At 40.7% G+C, this 20,119-nt stretch overlaps 1 protein-coding gene across 1 annotated transcript in view; it reads left to right on the forward strand.

Annotated features, from left to right (window-relative positions):
• Window positions 1–14,546, forward strand: part of ATP10D (ATPase phospholipid transporting 10D (putative)) — a 107,215-nt gene extending 92,669 nt beyond the window's left edge. The window contains exons 20-23 of the mRNA XM_089657301.1: window positions 181–261; window positions 2,521–2,625; window positions 6,067–6,254; window positions 9,050–14,546. Coding sequence (XP_089513427.1) covers window positions 181–261; window positions 2,521–2,625; window positions 6,067–6,254; window positions 9,050–9,257 — 582 coding nt within the window. The 3' untranslated portion in view covers window positions 9,258–14,546. The remainder of the gene's footprint in view (window positions 1–180; window positions 262–2,520; window positions 2,626–6,066; window positions 6,255–9,049) is intronic.
• The last annotated feature ends 5,573 nt before the right edge of the window (window positions 14,547–20,119 follow it).

The raw sequence follows: 20,119 nt of genomic DNA on the forward strand, positions 1-20,119 counted from the left end.
GTTTCAAAGCAGGCTGATGGTGTGAGCATATAGCTGTTGAAATGAGAAGGAAGAGTATCTTTGGTTGTGTCCGGTTATGTACATTGATTATGGGGTGGGACAGTTAGGAGGGAAAAAACATTGTAAACCTGTTTACCATCATAATATTGCTCCTGTCTTTTTTTTTTTTTTCTCTTGTAGGCTTACCAGTCATCAACATTCTGGGTCACCATAGTGGATGCTTTCTACCAAAGCTTGTCGTGTTTCTTTATTCCTTACTTTGTGAGTAGGTTACAGATTATTCCTTTGTAGAGGTCAACGTTTTAATTTGTTTTCCATCATACACACCTATTTATATTACTTGTAGCTTAGAAGGCTGATTTATGAAGAGTGATGTATAAATAGAGCAATGAGATTTCATTTCAGAGATGATACCAAGATGGTTTTGTATGGACAGTAGCTCTGATTTTGCTCTGCTGTTGTGGTGTTCTTAATGAACACACCATAGAACTGCCTCTCTGGAATATTGTACTGATGAGGTCTGCCTGTTGCCTCTGCCTCTGCCTGTAAGTCGCATGCAATTCCTACATGCATAAGAACTTTCTTAAAGTGGAACTAAAGGCAAACTTTTTTTTGTCAGCTTAGAGCAAGAGAGAGAGTTATAACCCCTGTAAGGTTTATTTTTGCAATCCATGTCCCATTGGGGAGATTTTCCTTTGCTTCCAGTTTCATAGCCAAACAGGAAGTGAGTATAAATCCATCCAAACTAAAGGAATCACTGGTTGTCACCAGAAATAGTGACCCCATTGGAAAATATCCCCACTATTCCTGTTCTGGGGACTACCTATAATTTGGGATTTTCTTTTACTTTCACTTTTATTGATAATGGTAAATGGGACAAATAAAGACGGTAAATCTCCCTAACAGGGGCACAGAGCAATAAAAACTTGACTGGGGTTCTAATCCCTCTCCACTCCGTCTAAAACAAAAAAAAAAAAAAGGCTTTGCCTTTAGTTATACTTTAAACTTTGCTTGTACATAAGCAGTCGAAAAAAACTTGTTGGAGGACAGTGATGTTTTAGAATTACTGTAGATATTAGGTGAGTTTATCGCATTCTATATAGCATATGTTTAACTACTTGGCAACCAGGCTATAGCCATATGACGTCCTCCAAGAAAGCACCCCCAGCAGCGTGCACCCGGTGCTGTCTGTGATCACTGTGTCCTACAGACACAGCTGATCACATTACATGGTAAATGGCCTGATCACAAAGTAAATACAGTTGCTGATTATCAGCAGCACTTTCCTCACGCTGTCACAGTGTGAGAAAAGTACTGTCGATAGCCAGCAAGTGTCACAGAGGACATCTGCTCTGATAATCAGGGCACTGATTATCCGTGCCATGATTCAGTGCCGCCCCCAAAAGTGCCCAGCAGTGGAGCCCATCAGTGCTGCCCCAAAAGTGCCCACCAGTGGCGCCCATTATTGCCGCCTATCTGTGCCCATTATTGCCGCCTATCTGTGCCCATTATTGCCGCCTATCTGTGCCCATTATTGCCGCCTATCTGTGCCCATTATTGCCGCCTATCTGTGCCCATTATTGCCGCCTATCTGTGCCCATTATTGCCGCCTATCTGTGCCCATCAGTGCAGCATCATCAGTGCCTCCTCATTAATTCCCAGCAGTGCCCGCCTCCTCAGTGCTGCCTATCAGTACAGCCTCATCAATACACATCAGTGAAGGAGAAAATGTACCTGTTTGCAAAATTTTATAATAGAAACACAGAATATTTTTGCTCTTTTTTTTGTTTATAGTGCAAAAAATGAGAAACCCGGTGACGATTAAATACCACCAAAAGAAAGCTCTATTTGTGTGAAAAAAAAAAGATAAAAATGTCATATAGGTACAGTGTTGCGTGACTGCGCAATTGTTATTCAAAGTGCAATAGCGCTGAAAGCTGAAAATTGGCCTGGGCAGGGAGGGGGTAAAAGTGCCCGATAGGCAAGTGGTTAAAGTGAAACTTTATCCAGCTCCAATTTGATAAATAATAGTCTTTAGGAAGGAACAGTCCACATGAATAATTGCATTTTTACGCAATGCAGAGGATTAACCCCTCAGGTTCCACAGTGAGTATATCAAGCATGATTTACTGCATATTCTGACTGATTTTACTGTTGTGGGTTTAGTAACATCTTAACTGCACCGCACAACTCACTTTACAGTAGCAGGCTGTGTACCCATAATACAGGCATTGCAGTGAACATGTGCTGTGGCATATTGGTAACAAATTTGAAATGAAAGAAATGTACATAAATGCATGGCATTGTGTGACACTTCATCTGGTTAATATTTGATGAAGCAGCATATAAAATCTAGTTGATCATTCATCCCCACACATGTGAGATAGAAAAGCCCGGTTTTATACAAACCATTAAGAATATAAGACAATTGCTTTATAACCCTGTCATGCTACAAAAACTTCTCCATAACATTGACTGAAAACCGTTAATAACTCATAACATTCTTCTTTACTTTTACAGACTTATTTTGGCTCTGATATGGATATCTATGCTTTTGGGAGCTTCATCATAACAGCAACTCTGTTTGTGGTTTTGCTACACCTTCTAATTGAAAGCAAAAGCCTGGTGAGTCAATACACAACACAGACTGCTGCTGGAAGGCTGGGCAAGACATTTCATGGAAGAATATCAAGTCTTGTTCTAGAGCCATTAGGTCATCTGTAATGTTTTAACATTTCTATTTCATGCTTTCCCTAAAATGAAATTTCATTAAAAGTCTATTTTTTGCTAGATTTTTTACTTTAAACCAGGGTGAAAACATTCTTATTTTGCTATTGATTTCTTGAGGTTATCTTTTATATATTTTATATTTTTTTGAGTGTTTTTTGTCTTTTTGGACAAATAACTCCCAATGCAAAATGAGCTCTAATTGCAAAATGAAAGTGTGACAGTTTTACCATTTTTTTTTTTCCCTGATTGGTTTCCTTGGTAAAAATAATCAGTTTTAGTTTATTTTCTTGTGAGTACATGCTGGAGTGTTTAGAAGACCAGAAAGGGCAGTCCTTGCATTTCTGTTATACATGTGCTTAAAAAGACACTACTACTATGTCCATGCTCTGCAGAATGCACATACTGACCCTGACACACATTTACAAGGGATTTCTCGCCTCTCCTTCCTTCTCTGAAGCTGTCCAAAATATGTTATTTCCACGTATGGAGAAGCATGTAACCTCCTCCCCCTGTGAGTACTGTAACATGTCCTGGGGAGTGATGTCACCCCTCCCTTTGATCACCAACACCAGTAATTTCTGGCAGGGGAAGAGAACGGAGAAGCAAAGGAGCTCCGGTAGAGTATGGAGGAATGGTGGAGCTTCTTTGCAGAGTCTCTTTCACCTTGTCTTGTGTCGGCAAGCTGTGTGCGTCTCTGTGGATAATTTAGTGTCACCATTCCACAGATGTGCACAATTTCAAAGCTTGACATGTTTGGCGTCTAGTTATTTGGCGGAACATCATCTTTTATATTTTAAAAAAAAAATGATATTATATTGTGTTTGTGTGCACTAAAATTCATTGAACTGCTTTTGAAAAACCACTGCGCAAATATTCTGAGACATAAAAAAAATCACCCGCCATTTTATTCCTTAGGGCCTCTGCTCAAAAAATGTATAATGTTTCAGGGTTCTTAAGAATTTTCTTTAAAAAAAAAAAATGCAGATTTTTATATGTATGCAGATTTTTATATGTATGGGAGAAGTGTCAGAAATGGCACGAGGCTCAAGTGGTTAAAGGGCATTCTCAGTGCACTTTTTTAGTTGTGTAAAGTAATCTAGTATTTTTTTTTTTTTTTTTTTTGCTGTTGCTGCAGGCAGAAAAGTCTAACAGATTTCAGCATCCATGCTAAACATCCTGGATGGAAGAATCTCCCCTGCTAGCTATTGTACTGTTGACAGACAGCACTCCTTGGCTCCCTAAATACCCAAACTATGACAACATCCGACTGATTGTAGTCGCTGTTCTGCTGACAGTTTTCCTACCCAGCTCCTTTGATTTTTCTATTGAAGTTTACAGCTGTCTGTGTATAGCTAGCTTTAGATTCATGAAAAAAAAAAAAGATAAAAGGGTTTATAAGGTAAACAGGTCTAATAACTCAAACTGTGCACTTGTAGGTACATTGCATGCACAGGTCCATATAAGAATTTATTTACAAAGTTTTTCATGTAGAGGATAAAGCCACAACTATACTATGCTTCCAGACATGCTGCAATGCCCACCGTGGTTAACTACCCTGTTATGAAGTTGTGCCACCCTGTCTGGTTGTGTTGTCTTCAGGGACTTGTCAGATGGGAAATTCTGTTGCTGGCAACACTTCGTCAGCGGCAGAGGCACTGCAATTTCAACTTTTATCATCTCTATCACCCTGGCACTGCCTGAAATGCCACTGAAACTCAGCCGCTACCGATGGACTGGCAATCTACAATTTAAAGCTGCTTCAGGCAAGAGATGTTAAGGTTCATTTACTAAAGGCAAATATGCTGTTCACTTTGCAAAGGATGTTTCCCTTAGTTTTGTGAATGTGGTGGAAATTAATTTACCAAATCACATGCAAGAGAAAAAAAAAAGTACATTTTTGCTTGCACATGATTGGATAATGGAAGTGAGCAGAGCTTCACCTCATCACTCAGCTATGGGAAGATTCCCTTTTAGGCTTGGTTCACACGTGTGCAGGTGGCTCCCGATGAGGGTCCACACCTGTTCCCACTCACAACCACACACACAGAGATGCATGCGGGTGCCATTAATCCTTATGGCACCCACACGCACTAGAATTCGCTGCAGTCACTTCTTGCGCTGTATTCGCGGTTTCCATGCGGGTTGTAACTTAAAAAATGACGCAGGGACCTTTTCTCTGCATTTTCAGGAGCACAACAGCCCATTTAAATGAACGGGCTGCTGTGACCTTGCAAAATGTGGCTTGCTGAGCTGCAGAAGTGTGAACCAGAACTTAAAGTGAAAATTCTCCTGCAAAGGGAAAAAGCGGATTTTCCTTTAGTAAAACATCCCATATAAGATAAAGCAAGCTGAACTTTATGCCCCTTTAAGCGTTATTTACAGTGGAACGTTACTCAGCCAACATTAACGATTATTAATCCTTATGCTGCTAGCATTAGTAAATAGATAGGGAACTACATCATATTTACTTGTTTTAAACTTGTATTTATTTTTTACATTTTTTCAATTACTTCCTGGTTTCCAGGCCTAGGCAAATGATGTCATACATCCGAAGAGTCTTCAGGAGGGAAGGAGGGGCTTTTTCATCTAAGCACATCCTCCTGCCTTCATGCCTGAGCTAAGGACAGATGGATTCCAGGAAGTAAATGCTACGTGAATTTTCTGTCCTTACTTAGGATGGCCATGGCCAAAAATGCTCTGTCCTGTGCTCTTCACTAGGAAGGTGCAGCCATTAGGATAAATGCCCCCTAGCAGCACAGGAGAGATTTCTGTTCTTCCAAGACCCGCACATGGACATAATGCTCTCCATTGAGCGCGTTTGCTCAGCGGCTGCAATAGGAGAGAGAGCGTTGCAGCTGCTGAGGTCATCTGTAGTGTCAGGAGATGGCGCTGCACATTTTTTCGGCTCAGAAGGACAGAGCTCACTCTTGTACAAGTAGGGGGCACTCTTCCTTATGGCTGGTCTGTCCTAGAGAAGAGTTAGGGGCAGGCTTCACTCCATCCACAAATGGCCTGTGGGAAGAGAATAAAAGCTTGTTTCTAAAATAGAATTTGTTTAGTGTGAAATAGTGTTCATGGACTGCATAGGGTATTTTTTTTTTCTTTTTTTAAGACGAATTAACCCTTTTAAATGAAGGCTCTGCTGTCCACAGCAGCCAATTAGACTTAAGCAGCTCTGTTTCCAGTGCTTGCCAGCAAATAAGTGCACTTGTCATACTGGTTGCTTTTTGCTCTAGTTGTAAAGCTGTAGCTTGTAAACATTGATGATTTGCTTTCTAGATATCTGTAAAATTATGTATTTCTCAATAAAACATCTTTTCATTCTACTTATTTCAGACATGGATTCACTGGACAGTGATGATTCTCAGTGTTCTCACCTACTTTGTCTTCGCCTTGGCTCTTTCGGCAGCTTGTGTGAATTGTATCCCACCTGCCAATGTATACTGGATCATGCACACTCATATGGCTGACCCAGTGTTCTATCTTGTGTGTATCATGTCTGTAGTAGTTGCACTTTTACCAAGGTATGTATAAGTAATATGCTGCTTCTTGGTCATCACCTGCCATTATTCATAGGTTGGCTCATGAAATGTTCAGCATAAAGAGACACCTGCTTCTAAGTAAATTCGTTTTCCCATGTACAATGCAACAGTGGTATATTGACTCATTTTAAAAAATCTAGAGAACAGGAAAACTGCTGTAATTTCAGTAATAACCATTCAGACTTCTAGTGTAGAATAGAAAAAAGAAGCAAATAACTGATGACAGTAAAAACTGGTGAAATGGTATTTATTTAATTCTTGGTATGATATGCTTTAAAACTGTGGTTCTCAACCTTCCTAATTCCGCGACCCTTTAATTCAGTTTCTCATGTTGTGGTGACCCCCAACCATAAAATTATTTTCGTTGCTACTTCATAACTGTACATTACGATTCATAATAGTAGCAAAATTAAATATCTGATATGCAGGATGTATTTTCATTGTTACAAATTAAACATAATTAAAGCATAGTGATTAATCACAAAAACAATTATAATTATAATTCATGAAGCGTCGTTTTACCTCCAATACTGCTGCTTTCAACACAGTAGCTGCTTTCAACACAGCAGCTACTTTCTACACAGTAGCTGCTCTTTACACATGTGTGTATGGTCCACATAAGTAAATTATGGCGCCAACCCTGTCACATACACCTGTATTTGTACGGGGTGTATGTGATGGGGTTGGCGCGATGATGTCATCACACCGGGTACTCGTATGTGGGCGTATCTGCATGTGGGCGGACCCGCCTGGAGACGGATAGAGGAGCGGTGTCTCGGTTCCTAAGACCATCGGAAATATGTGTTTTCCGATGGTCTTAGGCGACCCCTGTGAAAGGGGTCGCGACCCACAGGTTGAGAACCGCTGCTTTAAAAGAAAAGTAAGGGGTTTAAAAAAAACAAACCTACATAGTTGCCTAGGTGGATGCAGTAGTGGTCCGATGCTGCTGCTGTCCCCTGCCACCTGAAAGACTGAGAACCAAGTGATCAAAGACTGCTAATCACTCAGTTCTTGGTTTCCAGTGAGCCAAGAGCCTGGCACTGTCAGTCACTGCTCTCTGCTCTGCCCCTCCAGCTCTCACTGGAGCACGCCAGACAGTGGATGGGGTGGGGGCAGCTGGCACATTTGGGTGGATCCCGACATTTAAAATTGGGATCTCTCTAGTGCCTGGACTGGCTGAGTGGCGTCAGCTGACAGCGGACTTTAGCTCTCTGTTGGCTGAATACAGTACATAACTAAGAGTTCTCCTGTGACCTGCACAGAAGTAGGGCAACAAGAGCTTTGACTTCTCCTTTAATGCTAGCTTACTATGAGCTCTTACTAGATTGGTGCTTGGGACGGGGGTGTTGGCAGGATAGAAAATGTAAGAGTGGTCTTGGCCCCTGGCCACAAGGTTCATTATTTGGGGTGCTGAACAAACAGGTAGTCGGGTAAGAGGAAGACCAAAGGGCAATAATCCAGACACCATGGGGGACAAAAAGCTATCTAACAGGAGAGGCCATAGGAACAATGAGGGATAAGTCCAAAGGCACAGGGCAACAATCCAGGCACATTGAGGGACAGACCGCAATCTGGTACAGCAGGGATTAATGGAGGACTAAGATGAGTCATGTATTGTATTTTATTTTTTATTTTTTTTTTCATTCAACCAGCGAGTTGAATGAATAAAATTACTTGATTTCCCCATCCACACCCTCGAGGTGGATGAGGGAATTCTCCTGCTGAGCCTTTGTATTCTGAAAGTGGGGAGACTTCCCTGCCATCAGAATACACTGATCAACCCTGACAGGTTTTCTGCTGAGCAAAATCCCTACCTCTAGACCCTCTGGGTAGGCACAGGATCTTCCTAATCAATTAATGCAGATCAGCTAATTTATTTATGCATTGCTTATTGATTTGATTTTCGCTCGACAAATGTTCTTTTAGAGGGTTTTATTTTCCTTTTATTATTTCACAAAAATCGAATCTTTCTGGGCTTCGTTACAGTGTTAAATGGTCCAGTTGCACTTGTTTTGCCTGGCACAATACTTGGGCTTGAATCTGGCTACTTTATGTTCTCCAAGGGGGCAACCTTCTGAAGAATTTATTATTGCACATGAGGATCCCTTCATCTCGCTGAAAAGAGAAAATGTTGCACTGGACCACTGGAGCACAGTTGGTTGAGTTACACAATACATTGTGGTGGGATTTAGTACTTTGGAAGGGAGATTTCAGGGATAGGGGGAGGTCCTTGCGCATGCAGAGACATGTGTCTGTCAGGTCCCAAGTACTGTTTTTTCATTATTCATGGCACTTCCTGATTTCTCTCCTAGGCAAGGATGACACAGAGTCAGCCAACCCGCTGCCTGCTGGAATGCCCACATCATACACCTCAGAAGGCAGTGTTTCAGTGCAGAGACTTACTCAACATGTTTGCTCGTGTGTGAAATCTTGCACATGCATAAACATGTGACAGGTCTCTGATAGGTCCCATCACCTTGTTTGCATATGTGTGAGATCTTGCTCCTGCACATACATGTAATATGGGTCTCTGCACTGAAACCCCTGTCTCCTGGGATGTGTGACTTGGACAATGAGGTGGCAGTTGGTGACTGACCTTTGTCATCCTCGTCTAGGCAAGGAATGTGGAAGTTGCTCTATTAAAATAAGAAAAAAGTGCGATTTACTTTTCCTAAAATCCGAAAACAAATCTGAAGTTGAATAAAAGGGAGAGGGGAGAAGAAACTTCTTGGGTAAAGGTCTGTTTTAACCTTTTACTGTATTATATTTCATTTTAGGTATGTTTACAGAATATTTCAAGGGTCATTGTTCCCCACTCCACAGCAGAGGGCTAAGCAGCTGGATGTGATGACAGCTGAAGAGCGTTTACGTGCCATAAAACATTGGTATACTCCAAAGATTGCACGGCGTAACAGTACCTCATTTCACATTGTGCCAGCAGGTGGCAGCATAGCAACAGAGGATGAAGAAGCCTTTTCTGTCTAAGAAGGATGCACAACATATTAACTTTGTCAGATGGAAGAGACTGGCCCTTTGTTGCTCAAGCAATTGCACGGTCAATGCTTATTGCTTAAATATACTTGTATTATGTGCCCGGTGCTAATATATAAAGTATGACAAAGGAGGTAATCTGCTCCTTTAAGATTTCAGGATCTATAAATCAAAGCCTATACCCAATCTATCTGTGTAAAAGGAATTTGCTGGGAAATTCAGACTTTACCTTAAATAACTGGACAAATTATTATGAAGTGGCTGAATGAAGAGGTTGCAATTCTTTCATCATTCCAGCTTTTCTTTTTGCACTTTTGTACATTTTATAATACAGTGTTAAATATTTATCCAAGAACCTGTGCTGAATGTACTAGTTTTTCCTCAGTACATGAAGAAAATCTTATTAAGAGTGTATCCAAGGAGTCTACTTTTAAAGTGTTTGCCTGTCAATCTCTCTTGGACAACGGACTGAATACAAAGTAGACTTTTCTCCTACAGCACCACCTGCTGGTCAGGTATAATAGCCAAGCCATTCATATGTAGTGATGCTTTGAGAGCCATTGCATCTGAATGGTCACACATAAGGGACATACAGAACAAGTGTATTTGGGACTGGGACCGGTATGTACATTTGAACTAGGAAACACACGGGTTGATTTACTAAAACTGCAAAATCTGGTGCAGCTGTGCAATGGTAACCAATCCGCTTCTAACTTCAGAGTGTTTTATTAAGGTAGGTCATAGACAGAGTGAGTTTCTTTCCTGCAACCACAGTCAGTATTGACAGGGGAATCCCTCCTGCTGAGCCATTGTGTTGTGCCAGCGGGGTAAGCTGTCCTCGCTGGGAGAAGACAATGATTGTTGCTAGCAGCTATATTATTATCATTATACAGGATTTATATAGCGCCAACAGTTTGCGCAGCGCTTTACAATATGAAGGTAGACATTACAGTTACAATACTATTTGGTACAAGAGGAAACAGAGGGCCCTGCTTATTAGAGCTTACAATCTAGGAGGATATTATACTATATGTAAAATCCGGGAGGCTGTTTGTACCCAAGTTGGGTGCATTCTGGCTGCCCATACATGGTTCGAGTCTCAGCCAGTCCCTGCTGTACCAACCTAGATTCGAACAGTCTATGGCTAGTTTAAGCTTTGACAAAAAAAAAAAAAGAGCTGCACTAGGTATTGCACTCTTTAGTTTTTGTCAATCTCCCCTAGTGTGTTTCTACAGAGAAGCCAGAAGCTGTGTGCAAACTTTTAACTGATCAGAAAATCCTTATACTAAAGACACACTTGAATACTTTACAGTAGACTTGTTACAGTTCATAATATAAAGGACCCTTTAATAAAAGTGGTACACAGACCGTTATCAACCAGTACAATTTTTTTACCCTTTACTGTTAAGAGCCACAGCCTTAATTTCCATACGTTTTAGCACTGCTTTCTACATTTTGGTTAGGAAGAGATGTCCATGTGCTTGGGAGAGAGGTTGAAGTGAATTAGATGTATTCAAGGAGTAATGTACACAGGGCATGCAGTCACAAATCTTGGTCTGTCCTCATAGCTTCTTGCACTTCTTTGTTAAAAAAAATTCTGGCCACGGGTGCCCAATTTTTGCTTTTTATCTAACTCAAACTATTTGACTGATCTTGACATTATTCAGAAAGTATTAATCAGCTCTTTTTTAGTGTGCTCTGAATACGCTCATTCTGTATGTACACCCATTATTGTTATTATTATACAGGATTTATATAGCACCAACGGTTTGTGCAACATTTTACAACCTGAATAAGTACTGAGTGCAAAGATTGGACATAGCCGTCCATCGACGCTTCCAAAGTAACCTTGTCACTTGCAGCCTCTTCATCACCTAATACTTTATTCCAACATGTTTTGTTACAGTAGATATGGGTTAGCAGATTTGTATTCTGTATTCCTGATCAGGCTGACTTTATGGTGTTTCTAGATTGGACACATTAGATGCTTTCCCGAAGAAAGCTATACATAATGATACAGAATAATGGCTGCCGTGCAGCACCTTTAGAACCAACTGGGTCTACATTATGCTGGTTCATGTATTACTGTTTTATATTCGAAGCATTGCCATTTTTGTACATTTTACTATACTGCAGCTTATACTGAATAACTTGAAAAATTTGCTAATCGCTTGTTTTATAAGATTATACTTTTTGCCTAGAAAACATTGCTGAACTTAAAGTGTTATAATTCGAGGGCTGAAGGTACATTACTGCATGTGAAAATTCACTGATAAACTGTTACGTTTAGATCATTACAATTCTTATTTAACCACAGGCCCAAAGAGCATTTATTTTCTGATAGGGCAATGCACAATGGTATCTGATGGACTGGCTGTTGTCGGTTACTTAATTTTGCCTGCCTCAAACTCCAGTAACCTTGAAAAGTCACATCTCCATGTACAGAAGTTAGAGCAGTCAAGAACAGATTGGCGTGAATGGGGAAATGTGCATTTTTTGGTATTTCTTTTGCTTTATTTACTGTAGGCATTTCTTGTTTAAAGTAAACTCTACACCAAACTGAGCCATTCAATTTGAACATATGATGAAAAAAATACACAAGCAGACTGCCCCGATTGTAAACCACATGACAGCACAGTAAGTAGACTTAAGCCCCTTTCACACAGGATGGATTTTGCTGCAATCGGTAGGGGATCTGGGAGCTGATCCTGTGCTGATTGGAGCAGAGCAGGACAGATGTCACATTCCTGTCCACTCAGTGTATGTAGAGTGGACATGGACAGAGCCTGCTCTGCTCTATGGGTGGTTGGGTGCAAATGGACTGCGCTGCCTCCGATCCAGTCTACCAAGACAGAAAAGGATGCAGTCCTCTAAATTTTTTTTTTTTTTTACTGATTGGACTAAGATGTAGGCAGTATGTAAACAGACACAAGTCCATTTATACCTGCCTGTCCATAAGGCTGCTTGGACTTTCTGATCAGGTCCACCTCAAAAATTGACAGGCAGACCTGAACGAACAGAAAAGGGCCCCTAAGAGATAGGAGGCTGAAATGATGCAAATATACATTTTCCTGTAAATCCAATCTTGGTCCCACCGTGTCCATTTCCAGATCCCTTTTGGTCTTTTAAAGTGATGGACAGAATCAATGACTAATGGGGAATCTCAAGTTTAAGTAGAAGTCCATGCTCGATCTTTACAGTAAAAGTTTATATTTCCATATAAAATCAGCTGTGTGTGTTTATCCAAAGTTGCTGATCATTTCAGCCTGTAGTTACATGTAGGGACACAGAGTTACACATTTATTACTAAAATGTTAAAAAACGTAATGCTATCTAATATGTTAAAAGTGTTAAGTACTGTAGCTTAGATGAACAAATGTATTATAGATCAAAGGAAAAACAATTGCCTAAATGCTTATTCAGAGTATTAAGGGATTAGCTGACCAGAAATAGTGAAGTGACTGAGCCCATTCTTCCCACATTTCTGAAAACTGGTAGGTTTTAGTCATTTCACGATTTCTAAATTTTAATGTGTGTTTTACATAAAATGCCATTTTTTTTTTTTTTCTTAAGTTACGCTCCAGAAATGAGAGTTATAGGAGCTTCATTGGGAGGGGGTTACCTTTTTGCCCCACAGAGCAGCAAACTTAATTTCAAGCCTTCTAAAAATGCAGCTGGGGGTGGAGCTAGAACCCATGTTAGACTTGTTTTCTTTAAATTTAGAAGTATAAATATGGTATGTATTGAATTTTCTAAACTCACCACCACCTTGATTTTGATGGACTTGAAATGTATTTAGGACAATACTGGCCATATTCAGTCAGATCATTAGACTAAAACCCAAGAACTGTCTATCTGGATTTAAAGCATCTTTACTCCTAGCTAGTGCACAGTTGTCAAAGGATTACTGTAGAACCATCTCTAGAACTGAATGCTGTTCTCTGTCATGCTGGAGTATTCCTGAAGTTATTTCAAAATACCTTTTAATTTATTTAAATCCCTTTAACACTTATCAGTTGACTAGCATTGCAGAGGTGATGAGTCTTTTTGACCGCCAAAAAATCTTTTAGTTTTAGGTCCCTTTTTACGTGGGCGGACTCCACCAAGCGGATCCACCTGCTCAGCGGGGGATCTGTCCACTGATCCCCGCTGAGCAGGGGGATGACAGGTTGGTGTCTGCTTTGCTTATGCATAGTGGACATGGACACAGCCTGTTGTTCTCTATGGGCCTTTCTGATGTAAATGGACTGTCTGTCCATCCGTCTGTTATTAGTGGATCGGATGCAGGCAGGTGTAAACGGACACGTCTGTTTACGTCCCCTTTTTCATAGAGAACAGCGGGAGGTCTGTTCGGGTCCACCTGAAAAATGGACTAGCGGACATGATTGGTCCACCCATGTGAAAGGGCCCTTAGGTGTGTGTGTGTGTACTATAAGGTATGAGTGTATGACTTCACGATCTCCAGCAGTGATTCTCTGGTTCCTAGTCACTTTTGCAGAGTTTGTGAGGCATATCATGTATATTCTGCTCTCAGGGTTGTTTTTATACTATGTATCTCACACCCAAGATGGTGTATTATGAATTATTGTACAAAGTTGCCAACTCATTACTGTGATTTCTGACACTGTATATTAAGATTCTGTGGCTGATTTAACACAAGTAAGGCCCAGGCTGAATCTAGTTAATTATAGTCCATGTATCCCTAAAACTGGCCATAGATGGGTAGAATTTTGAATGAAAAGAAAGATTGGGTGTTTTTCCTAATTATTATTATTATTGTCAAATTGACATTCATTTTCAACCGCAGTGGTGAGAAAATTCAGAAGAGTAGGATGGAAAGTTTTTTTTCCTCGAAAAAATGAATATCTAGCAGTGTATGTGGTTTATGTTCGGTAACAAAATCTTTAGAATGACATTTAACTATTCTGAGACTTTTCATATGAATTGTCTTAAGAATTTTCATTCAAAATTCTATCCGTGGCCAGCTTTACACATAGCACTAATTATGGAGATTAGTTGGCTACTATGCTTGTGTGTTCCTGTAGTGCCTGTATCTGTATTTCTGCTGGACTATAAAACAATCCAGAATTTTGTACTTATTTCCTGGCCTACATTCTGGCAATGTTTAGGTATTCCCACAATGCCTTTCTGTGCAAAAGACAATGCACCTTAAGTATTTCTTATTGTTTTTAGAGCAAATTTTTTATGCTTTTTGTTTTTTTGCATGGTAGCTATTGTGTGTTATATTTATTGTATAGCAAATAAAGAAATTAGTTTATTGTTTTAGTCTGTCATTTTTCATGTAAAAGAGGTTTGGAGTATTTTTAAATTAAAGATCTTATTTTAGATTTTGCACAATATGAAATTAAATAAAAAATGTTGGCTGTGCCCCTATTCTGAATGAAATATATGGACTTTATATACCGACACAGTGTGTGCATACTGTCTGATCAACCTGTGCTGCATCACTAGTGTGACTGAGGGGGGCTATCAGGATCTTACAAGGGTATCAGGCAGAGGTGTGGGAGAAGTGTGCTTAAAAAAAAAATCAACAAAACATCAGCTTTTAGATTTGTTTTGTTTAAAAAAAAAAAAAAAGCACCAGGGATGGGACTTACTGTGACTGAAGAGTGTGCTTATATTAGGTTAATAGTTGTAGTCCTCTGCTCCCAGAACCCCTGCAACAGTGGTCTTCCCCTGCTGTGGGGAGTTAATATGAGCGGTTGTACCTGTGGCAGGCAGTCAGGTGCCGACTATGCCCACCCTTTTGACCCCCCCCAATGCACCATCCATAGAAGCTGTACTATCCGTTCCGTCAATTAACACATTTTATGAATGGAGGACGACTGAAGAATGAAAGATGCGCCTCCTCAATTCATAGAGCACTTTTCATTGTGGGAACCAATATTTTTTAGATCGAACATCATCATGCTCCACAAATGTGAAGTCCAACTCCAGCAAAAATGTCCTCAATTGACAGGAAAAGTCTGACAGAGGTCTCCATTCTGCTTAGCCACTGGAGTAGCAGCCAGTAATACTCCGTTACCAGTCCATTTTTCAGCACTGTGATAATTTGACAGACAATTACTCCATTAAATCCATTATCTGCAGCTGTTAATTCATTGATACTGTTCCCATTCACAATTACAGGATCTCTCCTTTCCCTCTTATATGGGCAAGGATCAACACTGTAAACCGTACCATGTAATGATCACATTGTGCACAGCCCCTCCGATCAGCTGGGTACAGGGACATTAAAGTATTTACATAGTCATACAAAGCAGTAAAAAAAATATCTTTAGAACAAGCCACCCTGACCCATCTAACGGAATGTATTGTGTAAGTCATTAAGACTACAACTGAGACTCTAAAGCCAGGTTTCAGTTTGTTTCAAAAACCTGCAAGTGTGTTTACAATAGAATGCTGGCATAATGCTGAGATCCTGCTTCTGTAGGAAGTGAGGAGGAAAGGAGCTGTGATTGTTTGCTGAGAACTTTGCAAATTAATTCCTCCACAATGCCTACAGTTACATACACTGCTTCAAAAAATTAAAGGAACAATTTTTAATCAGAACATAGCATCAAGTCAATTAAACTCCTGGGATATTGATCTGGTCAGTTAAGTAACAGAGGGGGTTGTTAATCAGTTTCAGCTGCTTTGGTGTTAATTCAATTAACAACAGGTGCACTAGCTGGGCAACAATGAGATGACCCCCAAAACAGGAATGGTTTTACAAGTGGAGGCCACTGCTATTTTTTTCCCTATTCATCTTTTCTGACTGTTTTTCACTAGTTTGGCTAGGGTCAGTGTCACTACTGGTAGCATGAGGCAATACCAGGACCCTACAGCAGTTGTACGCATGCAGTCTAACTCCTCCAGGATGGCACATCAATACGTGCCATTGCCAGAAGGTTTGCTGTGTCTCCCAGCACAGTCTCAAGAACATGGAGGAGATTTCAGGAGACAGAAAGTTATTCTAGGTGAGCTGGATGGAGCCGTAGACGGTCCTTAACCTTAATCCAGCAGGATCGGTATCTGCTCCTTTGTGCAAGGAGGAACAGGATGAGCACTGCCAGAGCCCTACAAAATGACTTCTAGCAGGCCACTGGTGTGAATGTCTCTGACCAAATAATCAGAAACGATTGCATGAGGGTGGCCTGAGGGCTCGATGTGCTCTCGTGGGCCCTGTGCTCACTGCCTGGCACCATAGAGCTTGAATGGCATTTGCCATTGAACACTAGAATTGGCAGGTCTGCCAATAGTGCCCTGTACTTCTCACAGATGAGAGCAGGTTCACCCTGAGCACATGTGACAGACATGAAAGGGTCTGAAGAAGCCATGAGAACATTGTGCTGCCTGTAACATCGTTAAGCATGACCATTTTGGTGGTGGGTCAATGATGGTCTGGGGAGGCATATCCATGGAGGGACACACAGACCTCTACAGGCTAGACAATGGCACCATGACTGCCATTTGGTATCGGGATGAAATCTGTGGACCCATTGTCAGACCTTACTCTGGTGCAGTGGGTCCTGGATTCCTCCTGGTGCATGACAATGCCTGGCCTCGTGGCGAGAGTATGCAGGCAATTCCTGGAGGATGAAGGAATTGATACCATTGAATGTCCCCCACACTCGCCTGACATAAATCCAATAGAACGCCTCTGGGATATCATTTTTCGGTCCATCTGACGCCACCAGGTTGCACCTCACTGTCCAGAAGCTCAGTGATGTCCTCGTCCAGATCTAGGAGGAAATACCCCAGGACACCATCCATCGTCTCATTAGGAGCATGCCCCTATGTTGTCAGGCATGCATACAAGCACATGGGGGCCATACAAACTAATGAGTGCCATTCTGAGTTGCTGCAATGAAATTTCATGCCTGCTGCATCATTTTTTCACTTTGATTTTCGGGGTGTCTTTGAATTCAGACCTCTGTAGGTTGATAATTTTCATTTTCATCAAACAATGGGCCATCCTTACGTTCCTAACACATTACCCAGTCCATATCAGTATAGATATCCAGCATCAGATTTTTCCCCATTGAGATCTGATCTGTTTTCAAAGTGTCCCTTTAATTTTTTTGAGCAGTGCAGTTTAGTGAAGCCTTGTTTTAAAGGCTAAGTTCACCTTTGGAATATGTTACGTTCCACCCGTATTTAGAGTGGAACATGTAACATGTTCCAGCTCCTGCCTCCTCTGCCCCCAGACTCCCCTCCCTGTTACAGTGTGCCAGGGATGTTCTCCCTGCACTCGCTGTCACAATTTAAATGCAGACCAGACATGCGGGACTCTGCCCACACGATCACAGTTGTTCACAGAGTTCTATGAATGAACTTCAAGAACCGTCAGCCATTGCGGATGATGGCGTGTAGTTCTCCATGAACTGTGGGGGGTTTTTGTGAGCACTCTTGCAGTTCATTAAATATTCCCGCAATTCACTAACTGCCTGCTCCCTGTATAGGTGGTACAGGCAGACAGCATACAGAGAGTCTGCAGGAGCCTCACATTGCACCTGCAATCTGCTGATCGTGGGTGCAATGCTTTACAGGCTCCAGTGTAAAAAAACAATAAATAATGAATGCACATTTTTTCACTTTAAACAGTTGTTAGTGTGTCCTTTGTGTCTGCTCACAAAGAAAGTGAGTGAAAATCACCCTATTGGGGGTACAGATTGCAATAATACCCTTCCTATAATATGCAAAACAAAAGTTTTAGCTGTAGTTGGGTTTTAAATACACACTGAAGCTGTTACATTTGCAGACATGTTACAATTTACTCATCTTGCTCTCTAAAAATTAATCCTATTTGTTCGCTCTGTTTTAATAACTTGTTCTTGTAAATTTATACACATCCTGTCTTCTTTTGATAAAATGTTCTGGACAATGAACTTCTGCATGGTGGCTTTTGTCCTGCGATGAACCCTTAACATGGTTGGCTGTTTGGGTTATATGAGCACTGCTACATTTTCCTGTGGGGATTGTTCATGTTTTTAACCAAAGTACATTGTGCAGTGATATATTTGCTTAATATCTTGCATAGTCAGTAATGCTTCTCTTGAGTTAGTGTTACTAAACCCAGGACCCTGCATTCACTATATCTGGTCTCCCACAGTACACACAACATGGAAATGCAATTAGTTTATCAAATATAAACTGATAAATACCTTTTTTCATCAGCAGTTATTGCAGTCTTGTGCCTTCTATCAGTGTCCGGCCAAGTACTGGTTAAAGCTTGTAGCAGGAGTTTTCATTCTCCTATGACTGCCCTGTGCGGCTGAATGACCCCTGACCCTCTGTCTGTACAGTGCTAATTGGCCCTGTGCTGCTCACATGCACCTTCCCAAAGGAAAAAAAACAAAAAACTAGCACATACACACTAAACTGAGCACGTGCAGAGTGACCCCTGTCTCTGTTATCAGAAGATGAGTTGAAGACAATGGAAGAAGGAGAGGATCAGAAAAGATAGGATCAAACACCCTTTTTGCAAAATGAAGAGGATTAACCCCTTAGGTTCCTCAATGAGTATAACAAGCATGCTTGACTGCATATACAGACTGATATTGCTGTTGTGGGTCTAGTAACACTTTAATGTTTAAATTACATTATTATTAAGCAAGTACCTTTCATCTACAAAAATTAAAGGTATGCTTAAGTCAGAAAGAAAACTTAAACTTTGAGAAGTACAATCTACCTGTCCAATGCTTAAAGCAGAACTCTGATAGAGGATGAGGTGTCGGAGAAAATTCCTCAGGAAGAGGAAGCTGCTGAGGATCAGGAATCTTCTGTCCTCTCAGGAGGAGGAGAAACATTAATAAGTACTTGGGTTCGGGTCCTGGGCCACTAATAATTATCAAGTGTTTTTCAGTGCATTATCACTTACAAGTGTTCTATGGCAATTAGTCCCACTAACACTACTGAAGTGTTTCACTCACCAGTACCCCATGAAGGAGGTATCTTACACTGGGGGTTCATTGGCTCTTGATCCAGCTTTATCATACAGTACATAAAGGATAAGTTAATCTTAAAAAAAAAATACAAATGCATGTTTTTACAGGTTAAAAAAAAATGTGCCTGTGTGGTTTATTTTTTTTTTACACTTGAGCCTGCAGAGTATTGAACCCACAATCAGTAGATTGCAGGTGCAATATCAGGCTTCAGCAGACACTGCTGAGCGCTCTCTGCTCCACCCAGCAGACAGTTATTCAGCTACAGGAACTGTCAGTGAACTACCAAGGTGCTGATTAGTGCCCTGATAGCTCACTGAGAACAAGTCATCTGCTGCCATGCTTTTCACATTCCATTTGGAAGGCTGATCACTGCCTGGACCAAAGAGAATTAACCCTTCATACCGACATCTTTAGTCTCCTGTCAGAAATGAGTAACTCCAGATGTGGACTTCCTGAATCCAAGGATCCTCTAGCATTGGCATTGGATGCTCTGATAATTCCTTGGACTTTGGCTATTGAAACCCAAGACGGGTCTGTCTGATTCCCTGATTCCCTCAATTATCAAAGCCAGAAAATCCACTTTCAGAAAAATGTACGATTGTACCCGGAAATCCTTTCTTCCATATATATATATATATATATATATATATATATATATATAATTTTTTTTTTTTTTTTAATATGGCCCAAACTGTAGCATTTCAAATATATGTGGGAAGAATATTTTTAACATATTTCAAATATATTTTTCTTCCATGTGGGATAGCTAAGTGTTTACAACCACTTTAGATTACAATGAATGGGGGGAACAGGGAGCCTGGAGTTTGGCTTTAAGGTGGAAGTGTAGGCAAACATTTAAATTCATAGCTTAATTTTTTAATGTGAACTGTCTTACCTACAAAAGGT

This window comes from Staurois parvus, unplaced genomic scaffold, assembly GCF_062004578.1.
Source record: "Staurois parvus isolate SC_StPar_1 unplaced genomic scaffold, SC_StPar_1.0 ptg000980l, whole genome shotgun sequence".
Classification (NCBI taxonomy): domain Eukaryota; kingdom Metazoa; phylum Chordata; class Amphibia; order Anura; family Ranidae; genus Staurois; species Staurois parvus.